This window comes from Heloderma suspectum, chromosome 3 (genome assembly GCF_057233095.1).
Source record: "Heloderma suspectum isolate Gila_16-S chromosome 3, 16-S_ref, whole genome shotgun sequence".
NCBI classification, from domain to species: domain Eukaryota; kingdom Metazoa; phylum Chordata; class Lepidosauria; order Squamata; family Helodermatidae; genus Heloderma; species Heloderma suspectum.
Window position 1 is genome coordinate 182,512,450 of NC_139460.1, and position 17,671 is coordinate 182,530,120.

At 45.2% G+C, this 17,671-nt stretch overlaps 1 protein-coding gene across 2 annotated transcripts in view; it reads right to left on the reverse strand.

Annotated features, from left to right (window-relative positions):
- LOC146350507 (broad substrate specificity ATP-binding cassette transporter ABCG2-like) overlaps window positions 1-17,116 on the reverse strand; it is an 83,463-nt gene extending 66,347 nt beyond the window's left edge. For both annotated transcript variants that reach the window (XM_084845139.1, XM_084845138.1), the window contains exons 1-4: window positions 17,037-17,116; window positions 13,331-13,633; window positions 8,125-8,184; window positions 6,421-6,535 (exon numbers count right to left, since the gene is read on the reverse strand). In XM_084845139.1, the coding sequence (XP_084701265.1) occupies window positions 6,421-6,535; window positions 8,125-8,184; window positions 13,331-13,620 (465 nt within the window). In that variant the 5' untranslated portion in view covers window positions 13,621-13,633; window positions 17,037-17,116. The remainder of the gene's footprint in view (window positions 1-6,420; window positions 6,536-8,124; window positions 8,185-13,330; window positions 13,634-17,036) is intronic.
- Window positions 17,117-17,671: the final 555 nt, after the last annotated feature.

The window sequence follows — 17,671 nt, forward strand, 5'->3', positions numbered from 1 at the left end:
GCGGGAAGAAGAGGAGCGAGATCAATGAAAGAGAATGGAAGACTCACAGATACAGGGAGAAGGCGGGGGAGGAGGAATGTGAAAAAGGGAGCCATCATGATCCTGCATTTAAAATAGAAGCAGAAAGCCCGGTTTTCAATGCAGGATTTTAGGCTGGTGTAGAGAGTGCCTGGGTGCTTCCAGATGAGGCTTTTATCCTACCTCAAACACAGGGCTTCATCACACAAGGCTAAAAATCCTGCAATTTATGGGGGCTTCTGCTTCTGGAATCTTTGTGGGATTAGATCGGGTCCTTTCCATGTGGCTTTAAAAAAACCCTAAACTTTTCAATGAGACCTATGTGTTTCATACAAAGCCACTAGGTAGCACTGTTGTTTTATTTGTAATAGAAACGACTTTAACCTGTACACCCTCATTTATGTCAACTCCATGGTGGGAGAAGGGAAAATGCTGGACTTTCTTCGTCATGGAAAATGACGCAGTAGATCTAACAAAGAGCAGGAGGTTCCCTGGATGAGGGCTGCATCATGTACAGGACCTGCAAACTTTTGTGAGTAAGCAATCTCCATAGCAAGATAAAAGCCCGGTGTGAAGGAGCCAATGGAATTTATGGGGAGATGATGTTGCCTTCCATTTGTAACCTGCCTGTGTTTTCTCACTGTTTCCTCCATCTTTTTTCTTACCAGAAAAAACAGCTATGGAAGAGGTGCACAGCGCCTTTTGATTGGTAGTACTAGGAGCACCCCCTCTTGTAAGCCACGCTCTCTCGGGTTGCTCACAGTTCATTTAACAGCTGGTTCACTGCTGAAACCACCACTGGAAGTGCCTCAGTTACAACAATGGGTTGTGCTTTTGAGTAGCTTGGAAAGAGAGAGGTGCCAAGGCTCAAACCTGATTCAAAGCCATGTTCTCCCCCTACATAGAAATCCTGACTGTTAATCTAGATTTGCGGGGTCCAGAAAAGCAGCTCCCAGCTTACCTGGGGAGCAATGTTGTGGTGGTGTGCAGTCCTGATGGGGAGGCAGGGAGGGGGCAGCTGCGCTGTGGCAGCGGCGCCAAGTGTGCACACATGTGGGAGGCAGGGAGCCAATCAGTGCTAAACTGGCTCGGAGCGAAGAGGGCTTTCTTGGAGGACTGGAGGGAAAACTTCCCTCCCTCTAGTCGGCTGTTAAGAGCAGGGCCTCCCACATAGCTTTGGCATTGCTGTCGCCGACTTCCCCACCCACCCACTCCAGGGTAACTCATTGCTTGCCATGGATTATGGTTAGTAGCCAGTCAACGGGGCTGGGGAGGAATTTTACCTGCACACATAGATTGGCACCAGTGTGCAAGGTTTTCGCCGTCCCCACTGCAAGAATATTAACTCAGTGATATTTAGATTTGTTTGGCTTGACAAGTATAACAGTAAGGATGGGTATAAAACTTTCAATTCTAAGTCACAGCTTTGTAGGCGTGGAAGGCATTGGGCTGGATCCATTGGGAAAGGATTGGCTGCTCCATTTTCCCCTTCAAGAGGGGGTCCCTCTTAAGGGACCATGGGGGGTGATGGCATTAAGACCCAGCTCAGCGTGGGACTGCAATCTGGGCCGCACCTCAGGGAGGCAGAAAGCAGCTCAATTCAACAGTCTGCACCATGGGGTGTGCCTCTGACTCCTGCCCCCCACAATGAGGCACCTGGCAGGTAGGCCAGGTTGATGGGATTGGATTGCAGATGGGTAGTCCGATTAACGGATCCATGCCCTATGCCCCTGTCAACTCTTTCCCAAGCTGAACCAATAAAGTTGAGGCCAATTATTTGACTCATCCAAGTCTATGTCTGAATTTGTTTCCCAACCTCCCTCTCCTGCCCTAATGGGACTAGCTATGCTGCCACACACAATTGGGACATACTAAAAAGAACGACACCCAATGGCCATGGAAATGCATTGATTCATTCTGCATGGACATAGGAAATCACTGGAAGATTTTAGGGACCGTCTTCAAATCAAAATATCTGCAAGAGATAACATTTGTTTTTCGTAGAAAATGATTCCAACTCAAAATAGCTCTTTACAGAGTGGTTTTAGGGAACATCTCCCATGACCCCTAATACAGCCGTTTCTAGGGATTATCTCCAAATAGGCAAAGCCATCAGAATGCAATAGAAAAAGGTGACAGCAGTCTTACATAATGATCTATAGTCATCATTCTCAAATAGACTAGACATGGGGGGGGGGGGGGGACTGCATCTTAAACATGCCAAGGCTTATTTCCAGACATACAAAGGCCTACCCTGCTGGCAACCTCCCCTTATAATGGCCTGTACTTCCGAACGGCCATACGAATACATTGAAATGATAGCAGCAGCCCCACAAGAAGCAGCAGAAGCCCCAATATTCTTCATGGATACTGAAAGAATGCCTACAAATAACCCAAAGGGTCCCAGTGCCACTAGCAAACAGCCCCACTGGAAACAGCAGGAGCTAACTGACAATTGATTATGATAACCATTCAAAAGGAGAGGCCATTGCGATGGAGGGCGTGTGGCATCAGGACTATTGGGGCCTTTGGATATACGCCCTCAGGTCATCCAGGGCAGTATTGGGGCTCCTGCTGTTTCCCGTAGGGCTGTTTGCATCAGTCCAATGCAGTCCTATGGCCATTCTGTATGACTGCTAAATATTATGGCCATTCGGAAGTGGAGGCCACTGTGATGGAGCTGGAATCTTGGGATATTTGGGGTGCTCCCTTGATGCACCTGTGAGCAGTATCGTGGCTCCTGCTGCTTCCTGTGGGGCTGCTGCTATCCAACCCCCAATGCATTTCTATGGCCATTTGAAAGAACATCTCAATATTATGGTCATTTGGAAGGAAGGGCTATTGAGATGGGTCATCTGACACACTGGGGCTCTTGGGATGTTTGGGTGGTGCTCCCACTGTCACCCGTGAGCAAGCTCAAGACTTGCTCCTGTGCCCACCATCAACAGAGTCTACATACTGGAGAGACATTGTGAGCCTGCTTCAAGATGCAGTCAGCAAATAATGCAGGGCAGCTGCTTGGGATGGCAAAATGTCTTGGGCCTAGTCTGGAGTGGAGTTTATGCATTCCTGTTTTCTTACCACTTGCCAACATTCATATGTTTTGCTGGTAAAGGGCTAGGAAACAGCACAAACTTATTGTTGCCATGTGAAAGGGCAGCTTAAGGTTGCAGTCCCTACGTGCACATAGGTTACTTCCATGTTCACTGTTTAGTCTGGAATTGCGATCCATTGTTTGCTCACTTTCTACAGAGAATTCAGATGCTGTTGTTTGCTGCTCATTACATTCCAGTGTTTTCTATGTTGCCATCCCATTTCAGGCCTGATTTATGGCAATGTTTTGTTTTTTACATAAAATGTGGTTGCAGTATCAATCTGTTCAGTATGGACTGGAAAAGCACTAGGGCTTTTATCTCCCCCTCTAATACTAAACTAAGCTTCCTGTGCCAACAACTTTGTAACCAAAACAAGGCCACTGGAAATGAGACGGATGCTGAGAGGAGCACCATGGTTTGCAGAACTACATCAAATCTATTAAGAATAACAACATTAGGGGGCAGGCCCCTAAAAACAAACAAGGCTGTTCATGCATGTGGTCACATGGAAGAAAGGGGAGGTTGGAGGAACAGGGAAAGAACATGCTCAGTCCATTGACATTCATAGTCTAGTGAGGCTATTAACTGAGCCTCAGCTGCTCAAATACGGCTGACCCTGTGCCAAGCCCTACAGAGGCAAAATGAGGCCACCCACAAAATTACACAAAGATTTGATATACATGGGAGCCCTAAGGTATGCAGAAGTAAATATGGTAAAAATCAGAAAAGGCTATCTGTATAAGTGGACACGCATGGAGGTGGGGAGAGAAGGCATGCACACAGCCCTGCGAGGAACCGATGGCTGTTGCTGCATGCTTGCCAACCTTACCAGATTCGCCTCTTGTGCAAGCACGTTTCTTGTCATACTCCGTGTTGTTGTCTATCCTCCTTCCCTAAATTTTCATTTAACAATTTTATGGAACACTTTTCAAGCCCAACACACAGGGAAATATCCCCCACTGGTCCAGGCCTGGAGATCCATTGCAACGTTTTGTTGCAGGTCTCATTTGTTGCATTTTTGACTAGAACTTTTTAACTCCACCTCTAATTGCTTCCTATGCAGTATAGTGAAATAGCACTATTTCATAATAAAAATTAGAAAAAGTGAGAAAACCAGGAATTAAATTCTCCCTCCCAAGGGGAAGAAACAGACTAATAACCGAGCAATGCAGGGGCAGTTTATCAGACTGTTCAGCAGCAAATCATGGTTGTGCTGAACAGGAAACAATAATGGGCAGTAGCTGCAAGGGGAAAGCTACTAATTAAAGTTGCAAGGGTTTTTGTTTTGAAATAGACTTTCTTCGGAATAAAGATTATACAAGGACCTGAGCCATGGACAAGGGCATTAACGGCTAATACAGTGCTACAGTAAGTGCCATGTGAAACTCAGTTCTGCTTCCAGCTGACTGAAAAAGAAAAACATTGCCCCAGCAGTGCTGTGTAAGCAACTGCACTTGAGAATGACTGGGTTCGCACAATTGTGGGGTAAAAGGAGCCATTGTGACTTCTCCCCCGCCCTGTGTGTGCCATGCACATGCCGGTTGTTTACATAATTACCTGTGCTGCAACATGTCGTGGGTTGTATGGTGGGTGTGAAGCTGACATGCCAACCCATTTTTCAGTGTGGGTAATTATGTAAACAACTAGGGGGCAGGGGGAGAAGCCATGATGGCTCCCCCCCCCAGCGATTGTGTGAACCCGGCCAAGAAGTCCCACTGAACTCAGTGGAACTTACTTTCAAACATGCATCACATGGATAGTTTACCAGTTCTATAAAGACTAGTTTATCCTTACAAATGTCCACAAAGCTTATAAGCCTGCACACAGCTGGACTAGCCAGCCAGCCTGCCCATGTATACTTATGCTAGTAATCTGTGGCAAATCAATGGCCTAAAAGGGGAGTGGGGCAGAGGTCAGAGCCAGCTCTTTTCCACTTTACAGAAGCTTGCTTTCTTGCTTGCCGGGAGGCAGTTCTTACTTGTCAGAGACAATCAGGTGACTTTTTAGATAGCTTCTGGCCAAAACCTAGGTGTTTAAAAGCCCTCTCTCTTATCTATCCATCCATTCCAATGATTTATATCCTGCCTTTCAGTATATAAAACTTTCCAAGAAGGCTTGCAAGAAACATCAATGATCTCTATGAAAATCACAATAAACTTAAAAAAAATAACAAGGTATCAGAATCCTTCCCATGGGGTAGATGGTGGCAGATGGTGTTGTTGTGGGGTGGGCAGTCCAGCTGGAACAGGCTCTGAGATGGGATTCACCTCCTGCCTCCCTCTCTCTCCTGGGATACTAACCACTAAAGGATGGTGCTCTCATATGTACCAACCCAGACCTTAAGAGTTTCTTCAGAACCCCTTCTCCAAGTGCCCCAGTGAACTGAAGTAAGGCAGGTAACCACAAGGAAGAGGCATCCTGGTTATGTAACACTAACAGCATTATCAAAGAGGTTCATCTGGTGCCATATGTATGGTCTTTTGGGCACCTTTATGTTCATGCCAGCAGTAACTCATGTCTTACAATCTGGGCCCCTTCGTTTTAAAATCTGTGTTTTATGTTGCTTTGTGAGCCACCCAGAGAACTTGTGTTATATAATGGCAGTAAGTAAGAGAGCATTCCTATGCTCCCAGGGACAATAGGACAACTCAGAAAACCCCTCTGAGGTTGGAGGCAGTGCTCCGACCTTGGAAGAGGGAGTCAGAGATCTCCTTCTGCCCCGCTCTTGCCCCCTCACAGCCCGCGCAAAAAGAACTGTGCCGACCTCGGAGGAGGAGGAAAAGGGATGTTCTGGTGGGCGGGGAGGGGAAGAGGTTGGAGAGGCCAGGAGATGAGTTATCTTGAGTCTCCTCCAGCCTCTTTCCCTGCCTCTCCAAAGTGCCCTCACTAGATGGACTGAAAACCGTGTCTAGCAAAAAACATCCAAGATAGAGAACGGGAGGTAAAGATAGCTTCCGCCGCACCTCCCACCCTGCCAGCTTCAGCTCTGCAAGGCATAGGAAACTTGGAAGCCTCTGAGTTTGGGGCCTTCCAAGCAGCAAGGGCAGAACTGATTACGTCCTAAGTAATAAATGATAACATTTGGGTTTCAACATAACATGACATTTCACACTAACCTTAGTGCTAAAATATTTAATAGAGTCATGCCTTCAAGGGCCATGGAATCAAAACACACAAGCTTCATTGCTGGGGTGGAAGGCAGCAAGTTTTACTTCCATCAGAATTCTGAGTATTTAAAAAACTTTGCTCATACACCATGCATGTCTCCTTTTCATTTCCAGGGACTAATCCAGAATGAGACACTAACCTGAACAACATATCCCGAGATGCACTTGAAATTTGAAGGTTGTGGGATGCCATCTATGAGAACATCCCCAGACAAACCAGCAGGATCCTTTCGAGCAGCCAGAACATCTAGGAGACTGCAGACAGAAAAATGGTCTCTCAGGTTCTTCTGCTTTTCATATGTTATTTCCAAATATAATTACCATTAACACAGTGAAGTCATTTTCAGGACCCAAATTCTGAGGGAGCAGTAATGGAAGGACACCGTTGGGTTATTCCTACTCAACTTTACAGCACATATTCTAATTCTAAATACTCTTAAATGTAGAATTGTTCATATGAAAGAAATTCTGGAGAAATTCAAATTCTGTGGTAAGGAAACGCATTAGATTGCAAGAGAATAATGCTCTCCAAGGGAACAGTAACACAAGCTACAATGGAATAAACAGGTTATTCAGAGCTTAATCACATGAATAACTAATCACATGAATAACTAGTAGTACCAGAAACTTAATCACATGAATAACTAGTGGTACCAGAGCAGCATGGCAGGAGGAAATTCCACAGGTGAAATTGTTCCCATCACTGTATCTGCAGGATGAGAAAAATGTCTGTCAGGGTTCCCCTTATGACCCTGGACTCCCTGAGCAACTCATTGATGATCTCTGGCCTCCTTACGAGTCCCACCTTCCTTCTTTTACCTTCCACTTTCCAGTAACGTGGGGTTTAGGCTGTAGACGTGGGGTGATTGACACTCTAGACTCGGGGTTTAACCACAACAGTTTACTGGTAAAATAAAGCAAGCAAATCACAACTAAAGGTGTTTACACAATAGAGCTGAGTGATACAAAAGGCCTTAAGAGAAAATAAAAGTTGCAAAACACAAGTTCCTTTGCCCTAGCTGTAATTAGACTTCTCCAGGCTGCTTCCTTCTGCTTTTTCTTCTTGTTCTGGTCACTCTCTCTGTTACTGGCTCTCTTGCTCTTTCTATACCATTCTCCCTCAAAACCGAAAGTACTGCTTCAAACCTGAAGAAATGAACCTTAACTGGGGGAATGAAACTGAAACTTAGCTGGGGAAATGAAACTACTCCTCTCAGGCATACCCCGCCCAACAAAAACTCCAGGCCTCTAAGACTGACCATTTTCCCCCTTCGCCTCTGTAGGTCTCAAACCTTCACATCGTCACCTTCTGTATTTCTGCTTGGCATGCAACTGTTAAAGCCACAGGAGCCCTTCCAGAAAAAAAGATGGCAATCTTGATTACATGTGAATGCTTACATGTGAATGCATGAAGTGCTCTCATGCTGCACTCTGCAGGCGCAATTTATCTGCAATTAGGATTTCCCATTTCTAAAACAAATTAACAGCACCACATGGTTGTTTTGCAGATTGGGTAAGTGGTGCTCTGGGAGAGGGTTTTACCACTTTCTTTCCTGGTTTTTCTTGCCTAAATTTCCTGCCCCGAAGCTGGTATTAGGTCCATTGGGGGAGGGGGGGATACAGGTAAAGCATCTGTACTCTGCCCTGCCCTGAGCTCCTGGGGAGAAGATTTAGACCATGAAAAGAACAGGGAAGGAAAGAGTTAAACACCCTCTCCCAGAGCACCACTTCCATAACTTCATAGCAGCTGTGTGGAGCTGCTAATTCGTAAAAGCAAACAAACCATCCTACCAATACCATAGATCTCCTGCATGTTTTCTAGTTTGGCCTTAAGATATACTTACGAAGATTTCCCACTGCCAGTTGGCCCCAGGATAGCATTCATGCCTGGCTTCATGATGCCGCTAGAAATAAAGGGAATAAAATGACATGAATAACTGTTTGTGATCTCAGTGGCTTAATGACATCCTCCCTAGGTAATTCTCCACACTAACGTTTTGTTGCAGAAATTCCTTTCTCGAATTGCTGGTGACATAAATGGTGAAAGGGTTCCTGAGGTATGAATGGAGGAAAGCTACTTTAAGGGAAAGGCTGAAGAATGGGAAAAGCAGGTGTGTATACATGCAAAGTGGACCGTGGTACATTGGAATGTGGATGACAGCACTGCTCCAAAGAAGAAAGTGCCAGATAAGCCCCAAACCTGAGGCAGTGGTCATATAATTCAGGAAGGTTGCCAGTAGGTGAAGTGACAGTCCAGGCTTCTGAGGGAAAGGTGACATCCTTTAGCATCCGAAAGAAGAATGTCCAAAAAAGATAAGATGAGCCCAATTAATGTACAACCAGGATATGTAGTCAAAGGACATGTTTTTCCACATTGTGCAAAGAATTGGGGCAACGGGTATTTAATACTGAAGTCAACGGAACTCTGAGGGAAAACCAAACACCAAAGAGAAGCAGGTAGCTCACTAGCACACTTACTACTTTTGAGTATACAACCTGGGTTGGCCACGAGGTTCTGTTGCTCCAACATTGGTAGCTATTTGAGTGAATGTGGAAAGTGTGAATGGATTGAAACTCAATGCATTTTATCTAAATAAAGGTGGTTTAGAAATTGGATTTAAGTTTTGAGGCTCAGGCCTGGTTTGCACATAACGACAACCCAGAGTACAGGTTGTTGTTAAATTATCAGTTGTCATTACGTGTGAACCCTGCAGTATGGTTTAACTGTGGGCTGTTAACCATGAAAAACGCAAGGAGAGAACCCATGGTTTGTTGTTCGGTTGTAAACTCTGGGTTGTTCATGGTTAACAACCCATAGTTAAACCATATTGCAAGGTTCGCATGTAATGACAACCCACGATTCCATGACAACCCATACTCAACCTGTACTCTGGGTTGTTGTTATGTGTGAACCAGGTCTCAGTCTGTATCTCACCTTGTGATTCAAGCAATTTGTAACTATATCAGCAAGTGCCCAAATAACATGGAGGCAGAGCTTCTGGATTCTGCATTGCTACCTGTCCTTCCTTTTTGGCCTCTAAGTATGCTCCCCATCCCTTTCATAGTATGGTCCCTTGCCATCAAAATTCTGAATGCTGTCTACAGATTAAAACACTGGGCTCAAAATATACAAAATTGTGCATATTAAAGCAAAAAAACTTGCCTTTGTTCGCTTTGCCTGTTCCCATCTCCTTCGCTGCTTCTTCCTTCCCAGAGGGCAGTTGATGTTAGTTAGCCCTTTTGTGTGTGGAGGTAGTCCAACTAGAGCAAGCCCTGATGTTTCCTTTGCCTGCTCCTGTCTCCTTGGATCCTTCTTCCTTATACATAATGCATATTGCATTACAGTATTCTAGCCCGGAGGTTACTGGAGCATGAATCACCATAGCCAGGCTATCCTTGTCCAAGAAGGGCTGCAGCTGGCGAACCAGCCAAAGCTGGCAAAAGGCCCTCTGATCTTCAGGGGCCACCTGGGCCTCAAGTGACAATGCAGGATTAAAAAGCCTCCCCCACCCCAAACTGTGGACCTGCTCTTTCAGGGGGAGTGCAACCTGGTCAGAGTCTGGGATGTGACAAAAGATGGTTAATAGACCTTAAAAGGTGAACAATGTTTTTTCAAAGGAGCTAATAGTTAGGAGATGGGTGCTGGAAACCAATCCCTCTCCCTCAAAGGGGAGAAGCTGGTGTGTGTGTGTGTGTGTGTGTGTGTGTGCGTGCGCACGCGCGTGGGGGAGGGGAGAGAGAGAGGAGGAACGAAAGAGCAGTCTTGGGTCCAAGGGCAGCCTTCCCATGAGGGAAGCGTGAAGTGTGCCATTCAGGTGGCAGATCGTGGCCAGCATGAGAAAGTGGCAAAGTGAGCGTCTCCCCCCACATCCCTTGCCCCTTTTGCTGGTGACTTCTCTCCCTGTGCCCACTGCCCAAGGCGAAGAAAGCCAGTTTGGCTGACTTTTCTAACAGATTGAGGAGGAGGCAGAGCACGTGGCACCTTTTGCTTCTCTCCCTCCACCCCAAGAGAAGAGCTGTGAGCAGCACAGTCGCCACTATTACCGTGACTGTGCAGCGAGGAGGAGGGCCAGTGCTGCAAAGCCACGTGCCGCACTAGTGGTGCTGCTGCTGCTCCTCCACTCCAATACAAGTTCAAGCAGCACTGCCAGAGCCTCGCCTCACCCCTCTACCCAGGACCATGGAAAAGACAAAGCAGCAGGGCAGTGTCGCCCTGGCTCGCTCAGTAATGGCAGCAGCACTTGCCTTGTGACCCTAGGAGGGTCCTTGCCAGCCTGGTGTGCGTTTTTTAGCTGCTGCTGCTCCTCAGCAACAATATGTAGTGTGGAGACTAAGACTGGAACTCTGAGGAGTGTGTAGTGAGTTGGGGTACAGGGTGGACGGAGTGTAGGGGGATGGGGGGGAATCAATGCAGGCTTCCTTTCCCCACGCCCACTAAGAACAGGAGACTGAGCGCATGAGAGATTTTTCTGCATAGGAATTTTATCAAATTGCAGGGATCGTGATGGCGGGATAGCGATAGCAAACTGCACGGGGTGGGGTGGGGTGGCGCCAACAAGTGATCAGTTTTGTTTTCGGTGTTCAGGATGGTGGCCTCTTGAAAGCCTGCTGCACCTGAGCTGTGTTTGGGATAGTGCCTTGAACAGGTGGCCAGGGCTGGATATTTAGCAGCCAGGAGCAAGCAGCAGTTTCTCAGGCAGACAGCCTGATGGCTCTCAGGATGGGGGTGGCGGGTGGGTCAAAACAAGAGGCTTAAAAAAAACTATGATCATTTTTTTCTGGAGAGCGTGAAGCAAGTGCAAGGCACAGAGAGGCTTGGGAGCAAAGATGTGCCCTGGTGGATGCTGTCTTTTGTTTTGTGTTTTGGAGAGGGTAGCATGCAGAGTTCCTAAAAGCCCTCGGCAATGGCAGAGGAAGATATGGGAGGTTCCTGTAGATGACAGGTGAACGGGTTGCATGCTTGTATGTAAACAGATGGATAGATGTGAGCTGTGGAGTGTGGCGTGTGTGAAAAAGAGGGTGCATGGTGAAAGTATCTTGGGGTATACAGCTCTCTCTCTCTCTCTCTTGGCTTTGCTCAGGAGTGCTTGTGCTGTTTGACTCTGCCTATGCTCTACTTGTATCTTTGTAAATAAATCCAGTATTACAAAATACTGTGTCTCCAGCAATTTGTCCTCCAAAAGGAAGCCAAACCCAGGTAGCACTGCCACTGGAACGTCTCACTGCTTGGGGACATGGGGAGTGCACAACACTCTGTTGTAGAGTTCCCCAACCTGGTGCCCTCCGAATGTATTGGATTGCAACTTCCTAGCAACACATCCCCTTGGATTCAGCGCTGGCCCGAGGATCAATAGCGCCCTGGGCGAGGAGTGCCTTTGGTGCCCCCCTGGCTCCCGTAGCCAGTTTTGCAGGGCCACCCTGAGGGGTCTGGTGCAGGTGTGATGTCCACTGAGAACGACATTGCTCAAAACCTGGATCCCTCAGCTACTGTGCTACAGTTTGCACAAGCCAAAGTTCGAAAAGCCACATTCTGAGCAGTGGCAGTGCACTGTGCAACACTGCAGAACTATCACAGGTTTTACTTTTAATATTTTTTGTATTGTAGCAGTTCCTATCTTTTGGTAAGCATTCTTCATTTTAGAATATCCATTATTTTTATCTTTAAAAATAATAAAGAGGAGTTATAAATAAAAAAGATATCTAGCTGACCTCTTACAGCTTATGGCTTTAATTTATTATTATTTATATAGTGCTTACAGTATTTGAAGTGCTAAGTGCTCATAACATTGCCTTAAAGTAAAGCTGTGTTCCATTTTATCCAGCACAAATGACATCAAAGTGGAAACTAAAAAAGAAACATACTTTCGAGCTAACTGAAGGAAGATCATTTTTTTACTTAGTACCCAAACATCCTGTAGAATCTTGAAAAAAGGGTTATAGAGACTTGCTCTTTGCCACCCGAGCTCACTCCAGACAGTACATTAAAAATACAGCCACTGAGCTCAGCTTGGTGCCCCACTCAGCTCCCCGGGCGATTGCTCAGCTTGCCCACCCCTGCTTGGATTGGATGCCTTTCTAGATAAACCTGAAGATGTGTTTGCAGGTCTCCTACCCACATGACTGCTTGAGCTGTCAGAATGGCACTTGCAAATTACTCAGGTCCATTACTCTGGACCTTGCAAAGTAATGAGAGCCAGTGTGATGCAGTGGTTACATACTTGGACTGGACTTGAGATACAGGTTCTAGTCCCATTCAGCCATGAAGCTCACTGGGTGACTTTGGGCCAGTCACTGACTCTCAGCCTAACCTACCTCACAGGGTTGTTGTGATGATAAAATGGAGAGAGGAGGATCATGTATGCCACCGTGAGCTCTTTGGAGGGAAGACGGGATATAAATGTAACAAAGAAACAAAGAAAATCAATTAGGAGCATTTAGCAGCTCCGAGCCCACTGAGTTCATCCTGGAGGGGAGCAACCCTTTCTCTTGACCAAAGTTGTGCCTCTATGGCAAGGCACAGGGCAAAACCAAAGGCAGAGCCAAAGACCTGCAGACTCATCCTGCTTTCATGTCGTGTTGCCCAATTACTTTCAATGGCTCATTTTTAATAAGCCTGTTCCTTGACCTACACATGGTGCCTGCTTCTGTCTGGTTAGGGCCCTCTTTCAAGAATGTCTTCTCATGATTTTATGTTAGACTGCCACCATCCTTTCCAGATCCCCCCAATCTTAATCATAGCAGCTGGGAGAAAAGAGCGGGCAGCTGCTTGGAGCTCTTGAAGGCATATTCAACACCTTGGGGCTTGGCCCTACTCCTCTCACACTAGCTCAGAAATGCATTCACAGGGATTCTTTCAAGATCAGGCTGAAACTGGCATGGGTTTTCCAACCCCAGAACATCTCAAATATCAGCTCATCCTATACATTTAGTATGTGAAAATAAAGCCTTGCCTTCCTTGTCCTTAATCCTCAGTGGATTCAGAAGAGGAGCTCCTCGGGTGTTTTCTGACTATTTTCCAACTGTTAAATTTTTAATGCTGCGTACACTTACTATACTTTATGAAGGATTCTCTTCTCCACCACTGTCCGCTTGCATGGGAAGCCGTGGGACTGCTTGATAGAATACTGGATGTTGTGGAAGCTCACGACTGAGCCCCGAGGGGACCGGAGAGATTCCCGGGTTGGGACTGAACGCAAGAATGTGCCTCCTTGTTCTGTTTCATTTCCAGCAGATTCATTCACGTGGCTGGGCAAACACGTTGTTGTTGCATCTTCGCCACTGATGTCAAAATCTATTGGACCAATGCTGACAGAGTCTTTGATGTTATGAAGAGTTCCCATCTGTTCGACTTGCCTGAAATGTTACAATCTTTTGAATTCACTTTTGAGTACAACATTGGCATCAAAATTTAACCACTGCCTTCAAGGAATTGGCAAAGTGTAAAGAATCTTAGATCTTATCATCCATCACTTCTATATCACTTTTAGAATTCAAAGATGATGATGATGATGATGATTTTATTAGTGTCTAAAATTTACTAAGTGCTATACAAAGGTGTTTTTTCAGGCTTACAATCTAGTGGACACGACATAAGAGGAAAAAGGGGTGGGGAGCGAAGAGGAAAACAAACATGTTCAGGCACCATTTCTTAAAATGAATTGTTCTTCTAATGATCAGATTGAATGGAATCGGGACAGTTCCGGGATAAGAGCAGCCAAATGGCCGCTGGTCTCTTAGCAGAGGTGGTAGAGCGGGCCCCAGTGTCCCATTACAATATTGTTGTATCACAGAATATCACAGGAACTTTGTGATCTGGATTATTACTTTCCCCACTTCACAGACAGGGGAACATGAGGCTGAGAAGTAGTGATTTGCTCTAGTGGGACTGAGCCATCTAATAAAGCCTCTTTCCAAAGCACGAGCAAACTTACTTTCTCCATCTCTGTTCAGATGGAGGATTGAGTATCCTACTAGGAGTTGCATATTTGATGAGAAATTCAAGGGCTTGTGATCAGTACTTAACCAGTAATGTCACAATGGGCACAGTCCACTGTACAGGTCCAGTTCATTTCAGTGAAATTCCTCATGACCTGTGCCCATTGTAAATTAAGTCAATAAAATTCTACTAACTTCATGCTTTTATATTTCTGATAGTGGGAATCTTATACGTGTCTGCTCCAAAGTAAGTCCAACTGAGTTTAATGGGGCTTACTCCCAGGTAAATGGATATAGAATTGCAGCCTTAGAATCCTTGTCTCAGTTCTTGCAACCGCTTTATTTATAAAAAGCATTTTATACCAGTTTTGGATCCTAACAAGGGCCTGCAAAGTGGATGATGATGAATATAATGTAATACCACCCTTCTTTACGAAATCACAGGATGGTGTACAGAATTCATTAAAGAACATTAAAATAATCACAAGCCCCAAAAACAGAGCCACAAAAAATAAAAAGTCTATGAAGTGAAGTACTAAAATCCAGCATATGCTTGGTTACACAGGTAGGTTTAATGGTAAGTTTTAACAGGTGCTCAAACAGATGGGGTTGGCTCCTGTCACACTGCAGGGGGGAGGGAATTCCAAAAATGGGACACCACAACCGAAAAGGCCCTGTCCCTGATTGCCATCAGATGAACCTGTGCAGGCACTGGAACAACTAGGAGAACATCAAATGTAAAAGAACATTTGAGAATAGATGTAGTGGAGCAGCTAGAGATGTAAGAAGTCTCCAGTTTAAATCTCATTTCCACGACAAATATACTTATGGAAACCACTATGAGCTTTTCTACATGAGGCTGTTAACCGACTGTTAATCTGCTGTATCTGCTTTCAATTTCGTTGCAGAATTGAGATCTGAGCACTACACAAGGAGCATTTCCTTTCCTGCTTTTCTACTACATTCTAAGTTGCACTGTGGTATAGCAGAACAGTGCAAATACACAAGAAGAAATTGTGCTTTCTTTCACTTTCAAATGCTGCATTTTCCCTCCTCTAAAAAAACTGACTGAAAGTGCTGGTTAAACACAGAAGCAAAACAGGAGGGCCGTAATGTTGTCTAAAGAACCTATAAACAATCATGACCAAGGAATGACGAGCACATGATAAATGCCTCATGTAGAAAAGCCCTCTCTCTCAGCCTCAGATCTTACTACTGCAATCTGGGAATAACAGTAGTATTACAAGACAGTTATAACAGATACTAATGTAAATTATTTTACTCTGAGTATCCTTTTGCTTCTGTGCCCATTTCCTTGTTTATTTGTTAAGCAAACTTTTGAGGGCAGAGTGGCACAGACTGGCATTTGCTGTGCAGGCTTCTTGTCTCCCAAAATAAATACAAAGTAACATCTTTCTTAATTGTTTTTGATTCTCTAAATGCTGCATGGGCAGGGGTGGGGGAGTGCAGTTGGGTGACTGACAGGTCCACCTTCTAATCCTAGGGCAGTTTTACCAGCGACTCCAATCAATATATTTGAGGGAGGGACCTATTGTGTCTTGCATTACAAATCTTGGGGGCTTCTTGCATCTCATTCTACCAGTGGGGCAGTTTACTGGGAGGAACTTGGATAGTTTGTTAATATTGCTAGGTGGGGGAAGGCAACTTGCTTGAGTTCTGGCTTGAGTTCAACTTTTGTTTGTTAGGATTTCATTCAAAAATCTTTTCCAACTCAATCCCTCTCTCATACGTTTTCCTGCAACCACTTGTATTTCTCCATGTTGTGTATGTGTTTGTTTGAGTATCTTTGTACAATTACTTAATGAATCCATTTTCCCTCTCTTAGTTAGGGAACTAAGAGGGTGGAGGGAAGGTAAAGCAAATAACTCCCCCCCCCCAAATTGGAGAGCTCCCCTTCCACATGAACGGCTGTGCCTATTCTTTGGAAACATGGCAGGTTTGTTATGTTGGGACAATTCTAAGCTGCCTATAATTTTCAGACCAATGATTCACAAGGAATAAGTATACCCCCCTCAAAATCTCAAGGTTGCTCTTGCACAAAACCCCCTGTGACTACCATTATGAAATTTGGCAGGCTTGTTCTCAGAAGGGGCAGCTATTCCTGCAATTTTCATCCAAGTCAACGCAGAAATAAGCAGTTCCCTTAAAAAAAATAGAAAGCCATATAGCAGAAGAAAACCCTGTACCTAGTTCTCTAACACTGGGCAGGCATTATCGCCTCCTGTAGGGCTATTATGTCTGCAAATATATAATTCCAACGAGGAGAAAAAAAGCTACAGCCATTTTTGGATTTCACATGATAGTCCATGGGGAGCATGAGGCACCAGATTTCCAAACTACAGCTCGGGTTCAGTACCGAGTTGAAACAGATTGACTCTGAGTTGGCCCGAGCAGAAGCAGGCTGTGTTCTGAAGTGCCAGATTAGGGTCCAAGTCAAAGCAGGGGGCCTGTGTACATCCCCAGCAATAATGGTAGGTAAAGGTAGATCTTTAATTGTACCATCTTCTATGGGCTGAGGTGTATATTTAAGATACAAACAAGTTACGCAGAACTCGGGTCCAACTGTGCAGTCACTCCACTATTACTGCCCCTCTTCTGCATTCGCCATCATAAACGGCAAAGGGTTCTTCACAGAACAGCCCAACAGACTCCCTACTCCTTCCAAAGTCCAGACCTGAAATCCTCTGAAAACTCAGCCACAGACAGGTAGTTAACAGGCTCCAGAGTCACTGACAAAGTGTGGCTAGTTTTGGAGATATACAACACCCTGTCCACTCCCAAGGCCCAGGTGATTCCATACCTCTTTGGTTCCCTTTGCTTGCAAGCTCCAGGTCTGCTTCAGCTTGGCTGACTGTAGAGAAGTCTCTTCCAAACAGCACTGAAGGGGGGAATGGCTATTCCTCAAGTTTTTGTGACTCGGTTCAAGTTAAGCTACATAAACATCTGTTTGAGGAACTCTCACGCGTGAGCTGCTGAGAGTGTCAAATTACTGCTGTCATGCTACCCTGAGGTCACTGGGGAAGAAGTCAAAAGCAAAGAATCATGGTGGCTTTTAAAGATTTATTTTTTTTTTTGGCAGACCGGGCTTCAGTCCAGAAGAACTTCAAAGAGATTAGAGGATCATTCACATTGGTGATGTAGGGCAGAGGAGCTTTTTGTTTTGAATATAGAGGCATCCCCCCTCCCATAAATAATTGCATCTACTCCTGAAGAACCATGTAAAACCCCACATGCATAGTATTACCACACCAGCCATAACTGCTCCCATTTCCCTTGTGGCTGCTTAGACCTGTAGCCTGCCTCTGTCTTAGTTCATTATAAATAATGAACCAAGCAGAAATTAAAAATCCTTTCCTCTTGATATTTTTTTCCCCTGGTGGTTTCTCATATATATCTGTGTGTATATATTTAGCATTTTATTTAGCATTTTAGTGT